Genomic DNA, 23,173 nt, shown 5'->3' on the forward strand with positions numbered 1-23,173 from the left:
TTTTAATTAGACTTACATTTATTACCATTTGCAATAAAAACAAATATTCAGAAAGAACACACTAAGTACAAAGTGATTCAAAATACCCTTTTTATAAGAACTGACCTACTATGCTAAATCTCAGGGTGCATTTCAAAAGTTATTCAGTTCAGTCGCTCAGTCAGGTTCAACTCTTTGTGACCCCATGAACTGCAGCACACCAGGCCTCCCTGTCCATCACCAACTCCCAGAGTTTACCCAAACTCATATCCATTGAGTCAGTGATGCCATCCAACCATCTCATCTTGTCATCCCCTTCTCCTCCCGCCTTCAATCTTTCCCAGCATCAGGGTCTTTTCAAATGAGTCAGCTCTTCGCATCAGGTGGCCAGAGTATTGGAGTTTCAGCTTCAACATCAGTCCTTCCAGTGAACACTCAGGACTGATCTCCTTTAGGATGGACTGGTTGGATGTTAATATTTTAGTTAGAACTTTATATAAAGGATCCTAGTCAAAACTCTGCCCAGCTGTTCAGTGATCTGATTAATATCCATATTCTCTTGAAAATGCTTTATTAACACTAATTTAGAGAATAATGCCATACCCTTGAAAAATGTTTAGTTTGCCATGTTTCAAAACGTTGTATGTGATGAATTTTCAAGAAGCTTGTATTCAGAATGGCACCAGAAATAGCTCCTAGGGGAATGAAACTGTATTACTTCTGATACTTGATTCGATAATGAAAATCATGGATATAACTCTCCATCTTTGAGCCATGAGTCCTGAAATGACAGACTCTAAGGTGCCATTTAATACCTTTTCTAGAGAAGAGACATAATTAAATAAAGAGGGCTACAGACAGCCTCATTTCCAAATTCTTGGTCATATATATTTTTGGTTTGCAAATATATATTGGCAAAAGCTCCTTCCTTTGTCTTTTTCTTACTACGTCCTCACACACAACATCTGAATTAAGAAGTAGACATAGGAGACAGTGGCATCACCGAAAGATCTGTTAGGTGTGTACAGCGAAACAATGTGATGTTTGACTGGTGGACCTTAGTCAAGTTGGCGCTTTCCAGTGCCATTTTTAGGGAAGCAGGCTTTGGTCTGTATGTGTATCTATGTGAGTGAACTTAATTAGCTGACGTCAGTGAATATTTTCTTCATATTTTTATGAGTTGATGATAAAGGCATCTGTAGAAAAAACAGGGGTATCGATATGGATTGAATAGGTGCACACATGAAATGTGGGGACGTGTTACGGGCTCTCTGAGGCGTCAACGTTCACAGGTTCACACCGCACCCGGGTCCCAGGGCGGGGCTCAGGGCAGGCCTTCAGGTCCGAGGCCGGAGATTCACCCTTCGGTCTCGTGTTCCCCATAACCTGACACGCATTCCCATTGAGGCATATAGGGTGCCTGCTCCAGGCAGGGTAGTGACTTTTCCAGTGCTGTCTCTCGTCCTGGGCGCTCACTGGAGCACGACTACTGTTAGTTGTTACCTAGTCACATAGGCATTCACAGGACTTAGACATCTGGTGCACGGTGACTCTCGCACAGAAGTTTCAGGGGAAATGAGGAAACCATAAAGAGCCAGTATCAGAGGCTGAGGAGCAGGCTGAGTGACCCAGTGACATGACCCAGATACACAGCACATATATGCATGCGTGCATGCACACAAACAGGATGGTGTCTCTATGTGTGATTTTCATTTTTGTTCATTTCCTAACTTAAACCCCTGCTGAGGTCAGAACATTGTGATATCGGACAGTTCCTCACAGGACAGTTGGGAGGATGAAATGAGAGAGACTATAAAGAACAATTGCTTCATAAGTGTGGTCCAGAAGTGACTCATCTTATCCATGTACAAGTCCCTCCTGATGGAGCAGGGCTTATGTATAATCGCAGTTACCCTTCTCTGCACTCACGCTTGCTTTTTCTCTGCCTCTTGGCAACAAAGGCATGACTTTGAGGAAGCCCACTTGGTAAAGAGACACAGGGATATGAAACTGAACCAAATATGAAGCATCTTCCGTAACCAGCAGAAACTAAAAAGCACTTTCTTAGTCTAGGCCTTGTGTGTTAGCACAGCTCTGTATCAGCTCATTCCCACTGGTTACAAAAGTCACATTGAGCAGAGTGTTAAACGTTAAGTAACTCACTCCTCCCTTTTGTCTTTCAGATTCCTTCGTGGCACTGAATGGTAAGGAAGATGTTACTGATAATTTAATAGCAATGGAAATCTATTTGTGAAATCCTATTTCACTAACCCTCTTGAGTATTTCCGAATCTTATGTTTCTTTTTCAATTAACTTTTAAATTCTCGTTATTTTTTATAGACATTTCAACTCCTCTACCAGATCATGAAATGTCTTACAACACAGTATATGGTCAGTTTATGGTTTTGCTTTGTTTTCTTATTCTTCGAGCCACTCATCCTGTGGTAGTTTCGAGTTTTCATTCCTAAACATCATGGACCAGATCCTTTGCTACTTCAGGGCCCCAATTCACTAAAATTATTCATAGCTTTCATGATGCTTCAAAAATTTCTCTACATATATGAGACAACTGACGTGTGAGAATGAGTCTTACATTTTTAATCCACGTAACATGAAATATGCCAACCTTAGGGAATTTGGTGAATGCATTTAATGAGTTCTTGAGGGAGAAGAAATTGCTTTTGGACATAAGTACATCCAAGATAAAAGAACAGTGCTTATAAGTAATAGGCCACAGCTCCTTACCTGATAGATGGTACCATTCCTCAAAATGCTGACTTTCAGAACAACATCCTCTGCAGGAAAACCCATACAGAATGCAGATACCAAGTTCTTAACAGGCAAAACTTTACAATATAGCCATCAAAATTTAATCATACATGGAGTATGAATTTGTAGACCTATCATCAGTGATTATTTCTTTAAATGTATATAAGGAAGAGTTACGCAGTCGAAATGATGTGCAAACAGGATCTATCCCATTGTTCCTCCTCTGAAATACAGACAGTACACTAAATAAAGCCCGTAAGTCCATAAACAGATATTCTGAGCTCTTTATAAGGAAAGTTAATATGTAGTTGAAATGTTCCAGTTCTTTTTCTCAAAGCTTCCCCAAATGTTTATTAAGGTAAACTATTCATGTGGGTTTTTTTTTAAAGATAATGAACAGCACATATGTAATGGCAAATTTAAGCTTCTGTATTATAATGGGGACTACAAATTTCATTGATATGCAGACATTTTATCAGTTTTATGTTTTGAAATACATAACAGTAACAGCTCCAGGTCAGTCTTTCAATGTCAAGGTAGGTAACAGAGGAAGAGAACAAAAGAAAGGAAAGAAAAAAGAGGGAGGAAAAGAAAGCAAGGTAGATTTAGGATTCAGAAAAACAGCTCCTAATGGCTACAAATGTGTTTAACAGCTCTGTGGAAACTGTCACTCCTGTGTCTAACTAGCATCAATAAAACGCCTCTTTGAAAGTCGTAAAGTTTATCTTATAAATGGCGGCTGTACAGATACAGAAAACAACACCCAGTCTCTCCTGTCATGAAGTGAGGCAGTGTGGAGTCAGTGAGCCCACTGAATTCATCCACCTTTAACCTTCTCTCATCTCCGATTCAAGCCAGAATACTGAACCCCAGCAACTGGGAGAAACATTCCTCAGGAGGCGAGTGTCATGTAGCTCAGTGTGCCCTTCAGAAAGAGAACCCAGTTAGCATCTGCTCTTTTCAATATCATACTTTGCAATCATTTCCTGTAATTGAATAATATTTATCAGATATTGAGAAATTCAGGTCTTAAATCTACTTGAACCAGCAGCCTCCCCAGCATTCATCAGTCGGACTAAGGCCAACTTTAACTCCCAGGTAGTTTCTCATATAGATAGAATAATTAAAGCATGGGATGCTCTTGATGAATAAAAAGTACTCTTCGATTTATGGACCCCTCTTCCTGCCTTTACAAAAGGAAAGGAACTTATTAATTCCTCCACATTAACACTTTAAAGGACAATCCCCATTCGCTCCATCAGTGGTTTCTGTGATGACACTAAGAAGAGTTGGAATTTTCCTTTCAGCTAATAATTCTGTTCATTTCAGGCCCAGTCTCTCCGGTGTAAAGTGGTTAGATGATTAACTGACCATCAAAATGAGGGCTGGTTCAGTCAGTACTTACAAAAGCACAGGAGACTTTCTTTACACCAACTACTGCAAAAGATGCTTATTTTGGAGCTAATAAACCTAGAAGAGATTTAATTCATTCATTTGCAGATAGCTGCTTAGGGCCTACTATGTGCCAGGCACAGGACTAGCTACTCTTTTTGTACCATCAAAAAAAAAACAACAAATAGCTGTTTTCATGAGCCCAGATATAAACAAGGAAGCCAACCCCAAAGTCCAAGGTGCACCCACTGTGTCTAGCCATGTCCTTTACATGTCCCATAACACTGAAGCTCCGTGGCTGAGTACAGACTCATAGAGTGACCCACAGAACAAGAACTGCCTAACTCTGAAAAAAAGAATCATTCAATAACCCATGCAAACTCTGCATGGTAGAAGCTCTCTGCAATACCAAGTACATATACAAGAACCCCTTTTTAGTGAATTGGACCCTGATTGTCTTCCTTCTCTCATCCTCTCTTGTATTGATTTAGTGCCTCCTCTGTGTCTAATTGGCTACCATCACTGTTAATAGGTTAGAGTAGTTTGAAGGGTCTCTAACCTCTGGAATTATTAATACAAAGACTTGTAGATATAGAGAAACAATATGATGCACACTGGAGTTAACTTTTAAAATCTATTTCTTTGTACATTGTAAGAATAATACATAATTAGCTCCACTGATTAAAATTATGACTTTTCGTATTGGATTAACAAGACCAAATTATAGGTTCCAAATTGTTGACCTGTAATACCATATCCACAAATGATTGCCTATTTTTGTTGCATGATTTTGGTTACAGAGTCTCTTAGGGAATGCACAAAAACAATATAGCCCATAGAACCAGACTCTAAGAAGAAACATAAGTGACACCTATTTAACAGCTGGAGAGGTCGTAATAACAAGGTCATAATAATACACTTCTTTGACTTCAAGTGAAGGACGGCTGCTTACGGGTGCTTTCACATGGTAGTTCTAAAATTCCTGAGAATCAGGCACTGCTTTCTCAGACTACGGCTTCCACCAGTGACACACACTGTCTGTCCTCGAGCACACGTTTCAGAGATTACAAGCCTCACGCTGCTCTGTTTTTTTCTTCCATTTGAGTATACACGGTGCATGGTTTCTCTAGATTTACATGGAGAAAACGGAGATGTGGTGGGTATTAAACTAACATTTCAGCAATAGGCAGAAGCTGATTTCTCACATTTGCGTGCAACATTTTCCTACCTAACTACCATCTGGTCCACACTAATTTCCTCTCATAGCCATAGCTTTCCATTACCAATGACTTTTCCATGTATTTGCAGCATATGGTCCAGGAACTCTTTTCTATAGAGAATATGTCCCTTAGGCATATATTTCCCCTAGATTACCGTATTAAGAAATGTTCTCCCTAAACCATACTTATGGCATTACCATAAAATTGCCCCTTGAACACAGTTAAATTGAAAGTGCTCAAAATGCATATCAATTCAGGTAAAAGAAGTTCTTGCTACTTGGAGGAAAGGCTTCAGTTTTCCTCCCCTCTCTTTCTGACTCACTACTAAGCTATTTCTCACTGTTTGGGTGCTGAAGTCTCTCTTAGGTTGACAGCATGTTTCATGAGAGCATGGTTAATTCAACAGCAGAAAATAGAGGCTATATTTTAGACCTCAATATAAGCATAAAGGAAGTAAAAGAAAGTCTGTATTTCCAATTCCAGGTTATTAATTTTCCAACTCATGTTCTCTTATCAGTATTGGGAGATGAAATGTGAAACCCAGAAATGTAAAAAACAAAAAATCTAGATGCAAGCATTCTTGAGTTTTAAATGAACATGTTTTTAGCAGTTGGATATGAACTAGACTCTTTGTAGCAAAGCAGATATTTGAAGCTGTGTAGAAGCCAAACAAGCCCTACACAGAAAGAGGCCTCTTAAATGTTACCAAAGCTTTGTGGTAACATTTTAAATGTAGAGCTCCCAGGGAAATCCTATAGCTTAGATACCCACTTGGCTTGCTTGCTTTTCCCTGCTTTATTCACACACACACGTTATATATATAACCATGTATGTATATGGTTACATGGTCTGTAATTTACAGTATTAAAGTCTCCTGAAACTCCAACTTGCGATAATAATTGTGAAAAAGAAGAATGCAGTGCATTCACTAGAATCTTTCTTTCTGGTGGCTGGCATTTTATTTATCACATGTGTGGTGATCACAGCCTGAGGATGGAGTCACTTGTGAAATCTGTCCTACTTTCTACCAAAGCCATCAACTACACATTCACAGTAGTTCCCTGATGTCTTTTTAAAAATTGTTCAAGAGGTTGCTTCTACAGGTAAGATGGTTTAATAAGCCAAAGACTCCACTTGAAAATCATAGAGAGGTTATTTTTTATTTCCACCAGAGAGAACGGGTAGTGGGGCTTCTTTAAATCATTGTGACAGTTTAGATCAAAGCGCCAGATGCGATCTGCATTTAACCTTGTGGGATGATGGAAAGGAAGGCTTAGAAATGTATTCACAGGAAATGTCCAATTTCTGCCATAACTCCCAACCTGGCCATCCTTCTTCTGGCATTATCCTGCAGTAGGCAACTCTGGATCTCAGAAAGCTCTCCCTTTCTAGTCTGAATCGTATCAGTCATGGTGGCCTCAAAACCCACCTCTCACCGGTATGAGTCAGGAGACCAAGAAACTTAACTTGGTTTGAGTAAGACACAAAAGGCAAAGCCATAACAAGCAGAACAGTTAAGCCCTGTATTCCAGGCAGGAGGGCTGGAGCAGCTCCCTTTAGAAAGCAGAATGCCTGTGAGGCTACACTGCAAGCAAATACTAGACACACACACATGGGAAAGGCTCGGGGCAGCTGAGTTGTCTGTGACAGGGCACACACTCAACCACTACCATACACTGGCCCCATCATCATGAATGTTACCCCCAGAGTGGACACATTCTGCCTTAGTGCTGCTATGGGAATACCAAGGGACTCTGATATTTCCTGAGCACCTACGATGTGTCAGACACTGCTAGGTACTTTCAGCATGATGCCACTGTAGCCTCCAAACACTGGAGGCCTCTGTTTTGTGCACAAGGAAAATGAAGGCCCAGGGAGGTTAAGTGATTCCCTCAGCTCACCCAGCCAGCAGCAGAGACAAGACCCTCTAACTGCAAGTTCAAGGGCTCTCCTGCCGAATCCTACCACCAGCCTTATTATGTCTAGGGCAATCCCCTTTGAGTCTTTTACCGCCAGTTCAGGTGTCCCACCTCCTGGCCTCTGAGCAAAGAAAAAGCAGGCGTCTCCGGTGATGTCTTCCCTAACTGTATTTGTGATGAAAACAGGGCACTCCAGTTCCCTCCTGCCCAGCACCACCACGTCCGATTCGGCGGCTCAAGAGGGGTATGAGTCTAGGGGAGGAATGATGGACTGGAAGGAGTCACCCGACAGCACAGACTCTTTGGGGGCAGTGTCTTCCCATAATCACCAAGACAAGAAGGGTAAGGCCTTGGAAGCACCTCTTCCTCTGCGGGGAGAGGGAGGGCGGAGTGGGGAGGACCGTGTAGCTGCTTCCAGCTGAACCGCAGCAGCGTTTAAGGAACGGACCTCCAACACACGCTGACGGAAAGCGTCTCAGAAAAGACTGCAACCCAATCCTCCGTGCTAGACTTGATCCGAAATGATTCCCCAACCAAGGAGACACCACACAAAACAAATAACACATCCTCTCAGCTTCCTCCACCCAAGAGAGGCATGGCTTGGCCCAAAGTGGACGCTGGCTCCTAAAGTCCCCTTCTACTCCTCTTAGCTCACCCAGTGATTTTTGGATCCTCTTTTTCCCCCCATAATAAGATGGAATGCAATGCGGGCTTTGGCAAGTACATGTTATTACAGTCAAAGCCCGTTTAATCATGAATGGAGAAGTAGCCGCCCGTTTAATCATGAATGGAGAAGTAGCCGAGTGAAGTCTTTTCTGGCTGGTCCCATCCCTCACCCTTACAGGGGGCCGAATCTCAACAGAGCCGAGGTTCTGAGACGCACTTGATTGCCCTTAGAGGACAACAGCTAAAACAAAAAATATGTTATTTAATCAAGCAGAATTGCTATGCGTTTAAAATGGAAAGGAAGCCACGCTAAGTGAAAGGGACTCTACTGTGAACTGTCCTAAATTCTCCCCGGCTTTCTTTGCTAGAGACTAGAGACAGGAAATGTCATCTCTTTTCTCGCCATTTGCTGCTTCTGGTAACACATCCTACTTTAGTTGCAGCTGCAACCAAAGAGGCCTTTACTTGTCCAAAAAACAGTCCTGTAAATCAGAGACTGAAAAGCTCAGTTATGTTGCGAGCTGTTTCTCCCCATTCAGCATTGTTTACTTCTATATGTTTTCAAGAGTTTCATCCAAGCGGGGGTTTGAGTGTCGAGGGCAGACCAGCTCTGGTGACCTTTGGAAGACAGTCTCAGTGTCCTCCCCCACAGGTTTCTGTATACATACTTCCATCTCTGCTTTTAGAGAATGTTTGCTTAGGAGACTCACGCTAAATTTTCATCCTTTTCTTTTTTTTTCTGGAGGCTCCTCTCCTGAGAATGCCGTACACTCAGCCGCTACATGCCAAGCCCACATAGGACGATGCAACCCTTTTAACTTGTGAACTTACTCCCTTAGTCGATTTTATTATTCTCCTGTAACTTCTTACTGCTAATATGTCCTGCCCCAATATTTTTTTTTTTAAAGAAGCTGGTGTCTCGGCAGCCACTTAAGTTGGTGGGATCCCTGCTCTTCACCACCTCAAGACAGCACCAGATCCGTTTGTGACAGGGCAGAACTACCACCGCAGGCTATACCAGCCCTAACATGTGCCATTATTTGTTTTGTGTGGCTCTCGACCACAGATGTGTTAGTCTTGGCCGACTACTCAAGAAGAGACAACACAGTAAAAATCACATTGTGTTTGCCCACTGCGACTTTCTGAAAAACCAAACAGCCTTTCCAGTAAAGCACTAAATATGTCAACCAAATATCTAGCAGTTGGTTATAGTCATTTCCTCCTCACTTCCCCGAGACGGATGGCGAGAATTTTCTCCAGTCGTTAACTCTCCCAGGGGATGGAGGTTATCAAAGAGTCCAATTAACACTTTGACAGATCATTTGAAAATTCGGCATTGTTCATTCTCTTGGGTCTTCTTATGAATATTGACAAAGCTGGAAGCAGTCTACAGATTGTCAAACAATGGTGGCAGAGGTGATTGCATGGGTGTTTAACATGATCACTGTTCTCGTGCTATTAGCTCTTTGCCTTGCCCTGTCAAACTGGAGCTTCATTTTTTGACAACTGATTATGTATTTGATGGGGCAACGACAACGAGTTGTTATGCCGAAATTTAAAAAATAAAAATGTGATGTAGCTTAATGTTCCTTTTGCCATGATTTTTTATGATTTTGATTTCCATTTTGCTCTGAAGTGTTTTTTTTTTTTTTTCTGTTGAATGTTCATGATTTATTTCCAACTTTAATGTTCATGATTTATTTCCAACTTTTCTTTGGTTTCGCCAAGCGCTGTGTGGTATGACTTGGTGATGGCGTGACTCTGTTGGAAAAGTCTTGTTTCTTTTCTGACTCATGATGACGTCCTTTAACTTGACCCAATCTGTGATCCCCTTGCTTCTTTTCATTCCCTGATGTGGGCGCCTTAATGATGTCACATCCGTGCGTGTAGCATCTCCTGGGATGCGAGAGTTTCGTGGGTTTTCTGCAGGCCTCTGGTGGGTCCTCTTTTCACTGGGCCGATTGTCTCATGGGAATGTGACATTTGTGTGCCCTGGCTTTAGGAGCTAAATATACTCTGGAATTGTTTCTAAAATACCACACATTTCCCCGCTAAGCAGAAAATGGTATCTGCTGACCAGTTAGCTGAAGAGGAATCAAGTGTCTGGTGCCCTTTTTACTTTGGCTGCTGTGGGGGGAAAAAGCCAGTGAGCAGATGAGCCCAGAGCTCTGCTCTGCAGAAATGCTGAGCACTACTGGGCTGGTCCCCTCCTGGTCTCACCTCATCTTCCAAACAGTTCTGCATTTCCAGAGTATGTTTGCTTGCCTTTTTCTTTCTTTTCCTCGCTGTGTCTTTCGTCTTGATTTAATTCTGTGCGTCCCCCACATTCTGTCAAAGCCCCGTTCCTCACCTTGCAATCTAACCCTCTTCTGCTACCATTGTTCTCAGCCTCCCCTTTTCAAAATATTAATAATAGATGCCAGCCCTCTGCCCCTCTGCGGACCGTTCCAAGGCTCTTTCCTTCTACACTGGGGGGTAGCATTCCAACACTTTGTGTATACACAGTCATGCTAACAAAGTGTGAGAAGAGACCCGCAAAGCACACAGAAGCATTATCACAGAAAATGAAGTAATTTTCTCTCTCAGTAACTGGCCTTGCCCTTCATTACCCTGCTGGCCTTGTCTAATGTCACTTGTCCTTGTTGCTTTTCTTTAAAATTGCCTGATATCTTTCAAGCCCTAGATTCATTAGGAAAAAACACAGCCAGCTGCCCTGTTTTATCTCTGGCTCCCTAGATGTCTGGAGCCTCTACTAGCCAGCCCTTTAATCACCAAGCTGATAAATTAGAAGCAGCCCTGGCTACTTCTTTCTTGGTTTTGCCACATTTAAAAATATATATTATTTACTCATCCTATAACTATTGAGGTGGTAATGGGTAGTTACAAAGAGGCTCTAACTACCTATGAATAAGAAAGAAAATCCAGTTTATTTTTAGATTTGGCTTGTCTCCCCTCACCACCCCACCCCCCCTTCCCACAGCAAAAGAAATGAGAGCTTTCTTTTCTAGGTTAAGCAATAGTGAGAAGTAATAGCCACTCTTGTGCCTCGTTTCTGACCCAAAGTAACAGTCCTCTAAAACCTTATTTCCAAGAAGACTGCAAGATAGGTGAGGGGAGTAGCCATGGACAGCTCTGCCAAGAGAGCTGTAGAGCATAAATGTCCAGTGGACACATGGACCACTGCCCCAAGGACACAGGAATAAACCAGATTAGAAGGAAATCTCCTTCAGAGTTTATTTTCTAGAGTTCTCATGAGCTCTCAGCAAGCTGATGAAATAGTCGATATGTAGAAAAATGTTCCCATTGGATTGGAAGTGCCAGAGCTGTAGTATGCATATATATTTTGGGAAATCTTTGAAACAAGTTATTATCACATTATTATATTTAGTCAAGAAGATGTGCTCAATTCAGACCAGGAAAAGATGTAGAAACAGAATTTAAATTAGAGATCAAATGAATAATTTAAACTAAAATGTACAGCAAATGCTGAATATATTTTAATCAATGTACAAGCTGTTTTGTAAGCAATTTTTAGTCTGGGAAATAATATTCCAGTAAGATTCAGAAGGTCTATAAAGGATGCTGAGTATACTGTCCACACTTTCTAACAATCCTGAATGGAACTGCATAAATCATAGAGTTTATCAACAATCCTCTTTATAGCCAATTCTTTATTCCTCAAGTACATCATCGCCTCCAAGGAGGACAGGTCACATCTTACAAGAGATGATTTAAATGACTCAGAGACATCATGGCCTTCAATACCCAATCATATGGTGGAAAGTTAACACCCGTGTCATTTCTCCTTCCATCTTCTTAGTTATGTCAACACAAAAGTCTGTTTGGTGCTTTAACAACTCCAGAAACTCACTACTATTCTTTTGAGAAGAAAGAACAGGCTTTAGATGGCTTTGCCATGCAGCTGAAGCTAGCTGGAACTCACTCTGTTTTACTTTCAGTTAATTTGATTTGGGGGCTTCCCAGGGGGCTCAGTGGTAAAGAATCCACCTGCCAAGGCAGGAGACACAGGAGACTCAAGTTCAATCTTAGGTCAGGGAGATCCCCTGGAGTGGGAGCTGGCAACCCACTCCAGTATTCTTGCCTGGAGAATCCCGTGGATGGAAGAGCCTGGTGAGCTATAGTCCATGGGGTCAAAAAGAGTCAGACACAACTTAGCGACTGAGCATGCAATTTTATTTCTGTGGTTACCTTCTAGTTATGAAAAGTGACACTTTTTTAATGATATAAACTTTCCACCTGAAACAAATTTTAAAGGCAATGTAAATAAAATACTAAGTAAATGCTGATGTAGGAAGTAGAGGGATACAGGAATACTAAAAGTAAATAACACTGTATGTGAGACTCCTTGATTTGCAGCACTATTAGCTGATGACTAAACTGTGGGTCAGAGAAGGCAATGGCAAGCCACTCCAGTACTGTTGCCTAGAAAATCCCGGGGATGGGGTCGCACAGAGTCGGACATGACCGAATCGACTTAGCAGCAGCAGCAGCAAACTGTGGGTAACTCTGGCCTGGAGCAATTAACAGAGTACAGCGAGGATGAAATTACCACCAAAACTGTGCTTCTGGCATTTGGAAGAACAAGATTGAATGAGGGTGCTACCTTCTACTGGCTGGGCCCTGACCACTTCAATTATACAGTCTAGCGCTCTTCTGATTTCTCTTCCAACTACAGAGCTTTGTGATTAGAGATGAGAAGTTTGGTCAAGTAGGAATCGAGAGCACGATGGATTTCGACTAAAAAGAAATTAGTCATCCTAGGCTTGTTAAGCATCTGGCGAGATGCTTTCCAGACCAGCAGTGAGCATCCAAGTATAGACAACAGCTCGTTACTTCCCTAATGCGGCCCAGGGACAGTTTACCTCTAGCACTTACACTTTTCCAAGATCTGTAAGGACTCTTGTGCTACAGTGCATCCCGTTGGCCTGGCAATAACCTTTACTTGACCTTTTCTTTGCCTTTTCTCTCTTTCAAACTTTACCTACTGTGAGTCCCAAACCCTAGAGTCAGAGTTTCCTCATGAACAGACTAAGAAACCCCATTTTCAGAGAGCATGTTTGGTAACAGAGTCTAGCCCAATTGCTTCTGCATTTAACAATCTGTAATGCTTAAAATGCCAACAAAGGTCCATATAGTCAAAGCTATGGTTTTCAGGTAATCATGTAATGTACACATGTGAGAGTTGGATCATAAAGAAGGCTAAGTGCCAAGAAGACCCTTGAGAGTCCCTTGGACAGCAAGGAAATCGAACCGTTCAGTCCTAAAGGAAATCAACACAGAATATTCATTGGAAGGCCTGATGCTAAAGCTGAGGCTCCAATACTTTGGCCACCTGATGTAAAGAGCCAACTCACTGGAAAAGATCCTGATGCTGGGAAAGACTGAAGGCAAAAGGAGAAGGGGGCAGCAGAGGATGAGACGGTTAGATAGAATCTCCAACTCAATGGACAAGAATCTGAGGAAACTCCAGGACACAGTGGACGACAGAGGAGTCCATGGGGTGGCAAAGAGTCAGACATGACTTAGTGACTGAACAACAATGCTTAAAATCTAATGGATGAAGGTTTTAAAACATCTTATTTCTCCCAGTGAGGAAAGAGATCTCTTGGCTCCTAGCAAGTCATATGCAGGTGATCATATATACACAGAAAATTATTGCTGATGAAGGTAATAAAGGCAGAAAAATAAGCATCTTTTCCTGACTCGTAAACTTGGACTGCATTTTTTTCTGCCATTTCTTCAGTAACATTAACATAACAAAAATGTTTTCTGAGGAGTCGTCAAGCAAAATTTATTACTGGCTCCATTGCACAGTATTGGATGCCAATAAGGAGTTAGAGGCTAAACTAGAGACAGACAGAGTTCCTGTCCAAGAAATATCAAACCGCCAGACAGATGAAGCACACACAGACACAAAAATGCACCAAAAAGTCTTTACGACCACTATTATCCTTGTTCACAAGGCAAAATGGTGCACAGCAGATTTAGAAAAAAGTATTAGACAACTGAAGACAACTTGGCTGAACACATCAAGGACACAGGACTTGGAAACACTTTCCCAGCCCCTTTTCTTTAGTCGTCCCCCTCAGTACCAGTATTATAGCAGTCATACACCACTTGCCAGGGAGGATGAGGGAAAGGAGGTGTCTTTGGTACAGAGCTCATATTTAAAATTTTTGTGGAAATGCTGGCAAAGTTGGGCTCTTTTTGAACACTCTGAGCTTTATTTAAAAAAAAAAAAAGCTCGACAGTAATTTTCATAGTTTTTATTAATAAAACCTATAGTACCACAGCCATTTTTAAATGTGATAGAACAGGACAGTCTTGGAAGCAAAAGGGGTTAAGAGGGGTTCTGTTTGACGGGGAGGGAGCTGCCAGTGGGGAGACAAAGGGCTGCAACTTCCTCTTAACAATCAACAGCTAACCTAGCCAGGTGGGAGCATGCCTGGTGAGGGTCAAGGAGATGGGGGACTGGTGGCTGTTTTCCCCACAATGCTTTTGAGTAAGACTTCACTTATTTCTGGTTTTGAGAGGGAGAGGAAAGGCATCCTTCAAAATTCATAAGAAATTTGGCATCTACGTCGTTGCTGATAAAGAAAAATACAGTTCATGAAATGCAGTCCATTCGTATAGTTTTAAATTTGTAAACTGTGCTATACCTGCCCCTTAAAGATTTATTATCATTGTTATTATGCTCTGTTAAACTATTTTAATCTCCAAAAGTTTAGAGTGAGTCTGAAGAACAGTCATGGGTAACCAATAGATGTACATCAGCTGAGCATGGAAGAGTAGGGTTGCTACATTAAGTACAGAGTACCCAGTTAAATGTGAATTTGACAACCCATGAATAATTTCTTAGTATAAGTGTGCCCCACCTGTTTCATGGGACATGCTTACACTAAAACATTATTACTTACCTGAAGTTGAAATTTAACCAAGAGTTCTGCATATTGATTTGCCACCTTGGCAATTCTATTGAAGAGGCTGCTGATAATTTATTCAGTAAGTATATAAGATTTAATCTCTAGTCTACATCTGCCCTTTAACTCTTAGGAAATTTATAGTAACCTACATAAGAGCAATTAAAGTTAACAACTTCATTCTGGGAAAAAATATTTTCATTATATCTAATTCCAAAAGTTGTATATGTGTTTGGATATTAGGGTAATTGAAAAAGTTATCACTAAAAGTAAGCTTTCAAGGGTCACTTTTAAGTGAAGAAGACTCAGAAATCAAATTGTTCCTAAACAAAGGCAAGATTAAAACCACTGTTTCTAATTTTAATTTAACCTCAGGTTTTTTATCAACTGTTATGTAACCATTGGGTTTTTTTTTTCCTATAATTATTTGGATGCCCTTTTTTTTTTCATTTCTCATTTACATGACTTTGAAGGAGATGAACTAGAATCCAGAAAGCACTAGAAAATAATAGTAAATTTCACAGTTAATTTAACAGAAAATGTAATAATGGTGACACTAACCCTAGTCGCAAAGAAAGGCATGCATTTCAGTCCCTCAGTCGTGAGCTGCTTTTTGCAGCCCTCTGTCCATAGGATTCTCCAGGCAAGAATACTAGAGTGGGTTGCCATTTCCTCCTTCAGGGGATTTTTCCAACCCAGGGACTGAACCCAAGTCCCTTGCAGGTCTTGCGCTGGCAGGCAGATTCTTTACCTCTGAGCCACCTGGGAGGCCCCAGAGATGTAGTAAGTTAACTACACTTTAGTAACATTAACCCTAGCTTGGTTGTAAAGAACCTGCCTGCAATGCAGGAGACCCAAGTTCAATTCCTGGATCGGGAAAATCTCCTGGAGAAGGAAATGGCTATCCACTCCAGTACTGTTGCCTGGAGAATCCATGGACAGAGGAGCCTGGCAGGCTACAGTCCATGGAGCCACAAGAGTCAGCGACTCTTAGCGACTAAACCACAAACCCTAGTATCAAAGAAAGGGAAAACAGCAACTTTCCTTCATTTCTTTCTTCATGCATTCAAAACATTCAGCAAACATGTGTGCTATATGGGAGCCTTCTGCTGAGTGCTATAGTACAGGCTGATCTGATTCATGGAGGCTATACACAAGGAGCCTGCAGGTTAGCAGGGGGTACCCACAGGTGGCCTCTTGGCTAGCAGTGGGGCATGGCAAAGGCTGAGAGTTCAGAGAAGCACATAAAGGGTCAGAAAGGGAACTGAGATTGAAATGCTAGTCTGCAACCTTAAAAGTCATGCTCAGGGGTTTTGGCTTTACCTGTAGGCAGTGGGTGGGAGGGAGGGAAATACAGAGATCAAAGAGACTGACAGATGATAGATAAATAATAAATTGATTATTCAGTCCTATAGATTGTTAATTACACATACACAATATGTTTGGAAAATAGAATTTTGCATCAGTTTTGAATCTATAGTGTTTTTCTGTATATCACTGGCATTTTCTACAGCTGTTTCATGCCAAACTAAGACCTCTGTGCTGGTAAAGCTGAGCCCCAGACTCCACCTTCTGTGTCAGTGGGTAGAACATTGGGGTGCAGGGCACACGCCAGACTTCATCCAGAACAGATTTTGAAATGGCGGGGGAGGGCAGGGGGAGACTGAGAAAGAAATGATAATATAATTCAGGGTGCCACCATTTGGGGCTTCCCAGGTGGCACTAGTGGTAAAGAACCCACCTGCCAATGCTAACTTTTACTAAATTAATATTTCTTTGTCACCTGCCAGAAAAGGAATCTATTGGTAGTCTCTGACATTTCTTTGAGGCACCAAGGAAAATGATCTATTGTGAGCCAGCCAGGCACTGGGCTCTCTACTGGACGACCTGGAAGGTTCCCTGCGAGCATGGGTGTTTGGGGGTGGGGCAGCAGGATACCCACGTGGTCAGCTGTAATTGTTCTTTCAGCCGCACAGGCAGAGATGTAGATTTGACCTAATTAATTTTGTATCCTCTTGACAACTTGCTAAATTTATCTGGGGTCTTGATGAGATTATTGTGGAAAGGGTAGAAGGAAAAGAAGTTAAATGTCAGCCACGTAGAAAGCTGTTTCGTCTCCCTGCCTGCCTGAAAGTGCACACCAATATTTGAATTTTCTTTTCTAGAAATACCAATTGAACCTTTTATCTTCACTTAACATCATTTTCTCAAAAAAAAAAAAAAAAGGACTCAAATTATGATTAGAGAGACTTTTTTATTTTAAAATCAGCAACTTAAATCTTGGGGTGTTAAAAAAATCAGTTCACCTCTAAAAGTGCTACTTACTTTAATCTGTAGCTACTTTTTTAAGCCACATCACCCTTGACATGAATTCATTTGCCTCACCCTTTTCTTTCAATCTTTTTCCCCCTTTCTCTCCTATCTTTTGCACAAAAACACACACAAGTGACAAAGTTTTCTGACAGCTTAATGGAACTTTCAAGGACTACAGGGACTAGGTTAGGCATGATCGTATTAACTGAACATCTGGTGTAGTTAAAAATGTGCTCTTTAATTGGCTCAACTGCACTGTGCTCAGCTAAAATTTGTTTTGTCCTCACAATCAAATTGGGAAGAGTCAGTGTGTATTTTGGAGCACGTATATTAATGGGAAAATAATACTAGCTTTGTCTCAGAACTCTTTCTGATAGCCTTGTTTCTTGGAGTTTAAAAAAAAAATGCTTGTTATATACAGGTTTGACTTTGCAAACCTCACTGCTCCACAGACAAAGTAGTCTAGCAAGGGCAAAATGGTGGAAACAGGGAAATTTCTTGAGGATAGCCTCTCTTTTCTTGACATTATACATGAGAATGGCCTCAAAAGCTGCAAGAGTTGCTCAGAATACATAATTCATGCCATTGCTATAGAAGGAAAGAGGATGGAAGCGCTGTATCCACTCGGTGGTTGCAGGGAGACACAGGCTATGCAAGTCATAATAGGTAAAGTCCTGCCAAGCGTGTGACTGTGCTGCAGGCCTGAGCAGACCCACAAGAACCCCATCAGACACCAGTCTCCCAGCACTTCAGTCACAGAAAGACTCTAGAGTCAACCACTGAAACACAGCTGGGTAAATTCACATATATTGCGTACAGAGAACACGGGCTCTTCATAGGTGTCAGAAAGCTAATTACGGGTGGTATGAAGGTTTGTCATCCTTAATTAGTATTTCTTAAGCTCTTGTAAGTCTATAGTTGGGTGTTATCTTTGTAAAGAGATTCCTTTTTAATGTGACAATAGGAATTTCCCACTGCAATTATTTTTAAAATTTGTGTTTTTAAAAAAGATGCACTCTTTTTCAAATATGTATCTGCAATTAGATTTCTTCACTGAAGGCAGGCGCAGCCATTAGGAACTGTATAGAGATAATGAAAGTTCAGTACAATCACCACAGACAGCGCTCATTAGGAGAGAAAATGATGTCAAGAAATTTACAGGGCAGCACACTGCGTTACGCCTAACCTTTTGGACATATTAGAGCCTGTCATTTCCAGCCCTACAGCCTTTTGTTATTCATAAATAATAGATAACACTGGACACAATCATCTGACATTTGTTAAGGTAATAAATATACCCTAAGTGCTGACGGGTCTTGCACTCCGTGATTTAAAAGCACACAGCAGAAATTTAATGTAACTTAAAATGTCTTATATAATTCTATGGGTTTGCAGATTCAGTTCACCTCAGCAGATGTGTAACCACCGAGCTCTGCTGAGTACACGTTGTAAAGCAGGACCTTCATTTGAGGAACAGAACATGAGCTCAGGTCCCCTACTTCTATCCAGAAAAGAAAGGAAAAGAATCTTCCTGGGTTTTTTATTCTCTTGTCTGATCGTGGCGAGGTAAGGGGAAAGATCCCCTGAACCAGATGTCCCTTGATGGCTGTGCATTGTTTGAGGAGATGTCAAGGTGACATGGGATTCAAGCTTTAAGGGAGGATGCTCCACGCAACTATTTGGTAGTGAGCTCCTACCAAGCTTCTCTTTCCTCTGTCCCCGAGACCCAGTCCTGACTGGGCTCTCTAGGACCATCCACTAACTGAAGGCCCCTGGGACAGAGATGGGGAGCATGAGAAATTCCTGCGACTTTATAGTGGGGCAAATAAAGAGACAGTGGGCATTTTGCCAGCAGCTTCTGGCTCCAGCAGAAGGGTTGATTCTGTTACAGAAGTAGTGGTACAGCATTTTAGGCCATACGTCAAGCTTTTGTCAGGTACCAAGGGGAAGTGTTAGGGATGTATTGTTCTCGCCAATAAAATCACATCAATTTTGTATCCTTTGTCAGAATATGGCAACTGCAAGAAAATGTCATACACAAGACCCACTAAAGATTCATACTTTCGTGAACATCAAGGAAGATTGCATTATTATTTTTTTTATTTTACAAATAATTTAGCAAGTCTGGCTACACATTGCCTCAGTGCTGTCTGGGGTTGGATTTCAAAGTGAAACACTTTGATGTTGTTCTCTGGAATATTATTCCTATCATTTAGGGCAGTGCCTCTCAAGCTTTAGCGAATGTATGAATCATCTGGAGGCCTTGTTAAAACACAGATTTCTGAACCCAATCTCCAGAGATTCTGATTCAAAAGTTCTAGTAGGACCCAAGGATTTGTATTTCCAACAGGTTACTAATACGGAGTCACCCTAATTTAGGACACTTTTCAAATTGTATGGGCTATCTTATTTAAGGTCTCTCTCCAAGATTCTGTTATATTTTTAAATCCTTATTTCTCCATTCTTGGTTAACACACTTGAACCCAAAGTGTTGCATCAAAACAGTTTATCTGGGACCACACAGAAAGCAGGTAACTTGTCAGTTGGAAACACTCACCTTACATTATTAATTGAGCATTAAATGTGTCCTGCACAGTGCTAAATGCTTTACATGAATTCGTTTATTCAATCTATTTAATCCATCCACAACACCCATCTCAGAGTCAATACTACTGGGGCTTAGAGAGATTGAGTGACTTGCCCAGGAACACAACTAGTTAGTTATAGATTCAAGACTGATACCCAGGTCTTTATGATCTCAAGATTTACATTCTTAACCAATAATACCCAAAATCATCTATAACCCAGATTCCATGAACTATATTCCCAGTAAGTTTAAGTTTTAAGAGTATTCAAACAAACCTGTCTCCTTAACAGTAAGTTTAAGAGTATTTAAACAAACCTGTTTCCTCAAATTTGTTTTATCTTTGCATTGCAGAGAAAAAAAATCAGAGTGCTGCAAAAAATTCCAAAGAATGACCCAAATTCCACAATTTTATAAGACGATCTACTTCCTTATTTTGTAGCCTTGATGTCTCTTAAGAGAGCAAAGAAAGATGGAACCGGGAAGCTGGAAAACAGAAATGCTTTGTCTGGTTTCCAAAACTTTAGATGTTGGGTTTCTAGTCTTCCAAGAAAGAAAACCTCAAATAGAAGGAAAGTAAACCATGCAAATTCTGCTTAAAACTTGGCCCATCTGAAATAGTCATTACCTTTACAAAGACAGTGAGAGTCTCAGCACATGGAACCACAGGTCAACATTCCAAAGCATGGCTTTTAAAAATGATCTGATCATGACCCCCATTCTAGACCTCATCTCCGCTCTGGGTGCAGTCCTCCCAGGGGCAGGGCCGAGTCTAAAATAGTGGGGCCGAGGAGGAGGAGCCAACCAAGCACTCCCACTGGCACGGAGGGGAAAATGAAGCTTTATGCTCATCCTCCCTTTTCCTCCTGCGATGGCATCGCCACAACAAATAATGCATCAGTTTCAGAGGTGATAGGACTGGAAGTGGATTCATCCACAGACGACCACAGGCAGCATCATTTCAATATGGGAGTTTTAAAATAGCCTCTGAACGGAGGATATTAAACAGCCAGGAAGCTGTCTCTACTGTGGCGTGGTCAGTCATTAACTTGATACCTCTGGAAGACAGACCATGGCCTCTTCCAGTACCTAATCTTTGGCCTGCCAGGGGGGAAAAAACGATTTGAAAATAAAATAAAAAGGGAAAGTTTGAGTTGTAAACTCTGAGCCCATTTCCATGGCTGCTGGTGGTTCCGTTTATTCCTAAGCCATCTGGTTCGCATTATGCCGTGTAAGACTAGGAGAAGGCTGCTTCCTGCCGAGATAACCACAGAGAGCTCCCCCTGCACTTTCCGTGTGGTCATCTCCATGGGCCGGGGTGTGGCTCTGAGAATAAATTATCTGCAGTTAGGTTTTTCCCCTATTTGTTTTTTTCTCTCTTTGCAGGGATTACAGCGGGTCCTCTGTGGTTAGCGGCCGCGATGCTTGGCCCGTGACTCGTTCATTCATTCATGCTGCCTTGCAGGACTCTGAGGCTGGCATTTTGGTGCACTTAAGATTTTCAAACAAGAAAAATTGGGTTGTTGGATTCCATTCACCCAAGTTGTTATGAGGATTTCAAGGAAATTACAGGCTTGTCTTACTATAAAGCAGAAGCAAGAGTCTATTTTTAGGGGATCCCACTCCGGAGCTTTTCTTGGTATTTTGCCATCTTTCTTAGCTCTCAGGCCCAACACGAGCCCCGCTCTGGCTCAGTGGTGGAAGAAATGTCCATCCTCCTTTTTGCCTCTGCATATTTCTCTAAAGGACACAGAGAGGCTTTGTTGTCTTTGTGGTCAGCGGGTCCGCTTCACACAGATGCCTATTAATCACTTCACTGTGGAGACAGACACATCCATCATATCGCAGCAGCTCCGAAACAGGCAGTCCAGTGAACAGGGGTGAGAGGGGAAAGTGTGCACTTAACCATTTCAAGGTTCTGATAGTAGAAGGTCTCATGTACTTAGCAAGGTAACTGGAGTGGGGATGGGTAAGGCTTTTCCTTTGGTACTTAGTTTAACAGGTGCGAAAGTAAATTTATTTCTCTTTGTTTGGCTTCATTTCTTTGATAGGACAGGTAACATCTCCCAGCCATGTCTGTATGGTGCAGGGGATAAGTATAGTTGAAGACAGAGTCTTATTTTAATAACAGTGATAATAAATTCAAGTAGGCTGGCTGTGCTTTTGATGCAAAGGTACTGACTCTTGGAAGCCTGTAGTTTCTCAATAATGGATTCAGTGTGGAACAGAATAAGCTGAAAGTCAGTTTTCTTAGGCAAGAAGACCCTTGAAATCACAGGTAAATTAATCGGTAATTTTCCTTCCAAATGGACATGTCTTCTAAACATCTTTTTTAGACTTTCAAGGCTTTTCACAGCCTGTTTCCAAATGGGGTTCAGCTCTCACTCCTATCTTCCCCTCCAAGTACTCATTCAGGCATGCACTCATTTACTATTTATTTAACAGCTATTTACTGAGCACCTGTATGCCTGGGGGTGCAGCGGAGCAGAAAATCTCTCCTTCCTGGATCTGTCTGGAGCAATTTAGGTGTAAAAAACAGAGCATCATAAGTGATGACTTTAGGGGAGAGAGGTGCAGAGGTCCAGGAACCCTTAACAGAAGGAAGAGCTAAACTGGCTTGAGGGAATTGGAGACAGTTTCTTCAGGTCAGCTGAGACCTGGAGGAGGTCAGAAGGCTGGGAGGTGAGCAGGGGTTTTCTGGGCAGAGGGAGCAGCCTGTGTGAAAGCCCAGAAGCAATGAGAATGCAGCAGAGAGGTGGTGCCTAGAGCTAAGAGGCTAGAAGGCACCTGGACCACTGGCCATCACTGAACACAGCCTGCTCTTTCCTCCCTTCCATGCCTGGGTTCTTGTTGCTCTCTCCACTTGGGTTGACATCCCATGCACTTGAAGTCTTAGCTCAAACGCCAGCTCCTATATAAAGCCTTTGCCCATCCGTATTAGGTAGAAGCAATCATCTCATGATGCTTCTGGGCTTTGGATGTAGTTCATATGCACACACCTATCTTCTCCCGTACTGGATCACAGACTTTGTGCCTCCTTCATCTTTGTCCCCCCAAAGCCCACCAAGGGACTTTCATCCATGCTCAGTAATTGCTTGCTGAAGGCAGCCACAAGGTGCATTTGGTCAAAACCTTGTTAGTCCAGGAGAGGACAGTCAAGGCGCCAACAACATCACAATCCAGCCCTGAGTTAGGAGAGTATCTTTTCTGAGGCATGTTGTTCCCAAGCCTGGCGCTGGGCATCCTGTGCAGACTAGAGGCAATGGTAGAGAATCTTCGAGCTACCAAAAACCATTATTTAAATAAGGAACTTGATGTTTGACATTTCAAAGTGCATGGACATCGTCATCATAGGAAAAATCAGAACTGTGTTGGGTTTCCTCTTATTTT

The 23,173-nt window shown here is 41.8% G+C and overlaps 1 protein-coding gene across 5 annotated transcripts in view; it reads left to right on the forward strand.

The window, feature by feature from the left end:
* SEMA6A (semaphorin 6A) overlaps positions 1–23,173 on the forward strand; it is a 131,933-nt gene that overhangs the window by 99,599 nt on the left and 9,161 nt on the right. The window contains exons 17-20 of one of the 5 annotated variants that reach the window (XM_086410785.1): positions 2,163–2,183; positions 2,320–2,370; positions 7,466–7,621; positions 8,854–9,529. In XM_086410785.1, coding sequence (XP_086266911.1) covers positions 2,163–2,183; positions 2,320–2,370; positions 7,466–7,621; positions 8,854–8,879 — 254 coding nt within the window. In that variant the 3' untranslated portion in view covers positions 8,880–9,529. Of the gene's footprint in view, positions 1–2,162; positions 2,184–2,319; positions 2,371–7,465; positions 7,622–8,853; positions 9,530–23,173 lie in introns of those variants that run through there. The other 4 variants (XM_086410781.1, XM_086410786.1, XM_086410782.1 and 1 more) reach the window with 4 other exon arrangements.

Source organism: Bos grunniens, chromosome 7 (assembly GCF_055505025.1).
Source record: "Bos grunniens cultivar Pamir isolate PY7600 chromosome 7, Bosgru_T2T1.0, whole genome shotgun sequence".
Classification (NCBI taxonomy): domain Eukaryota; kingdom Metazoa; phylum Chordata; class Mammalia; order Artiodactyla; family Bovidae; genus Bos; species Bos grunniens.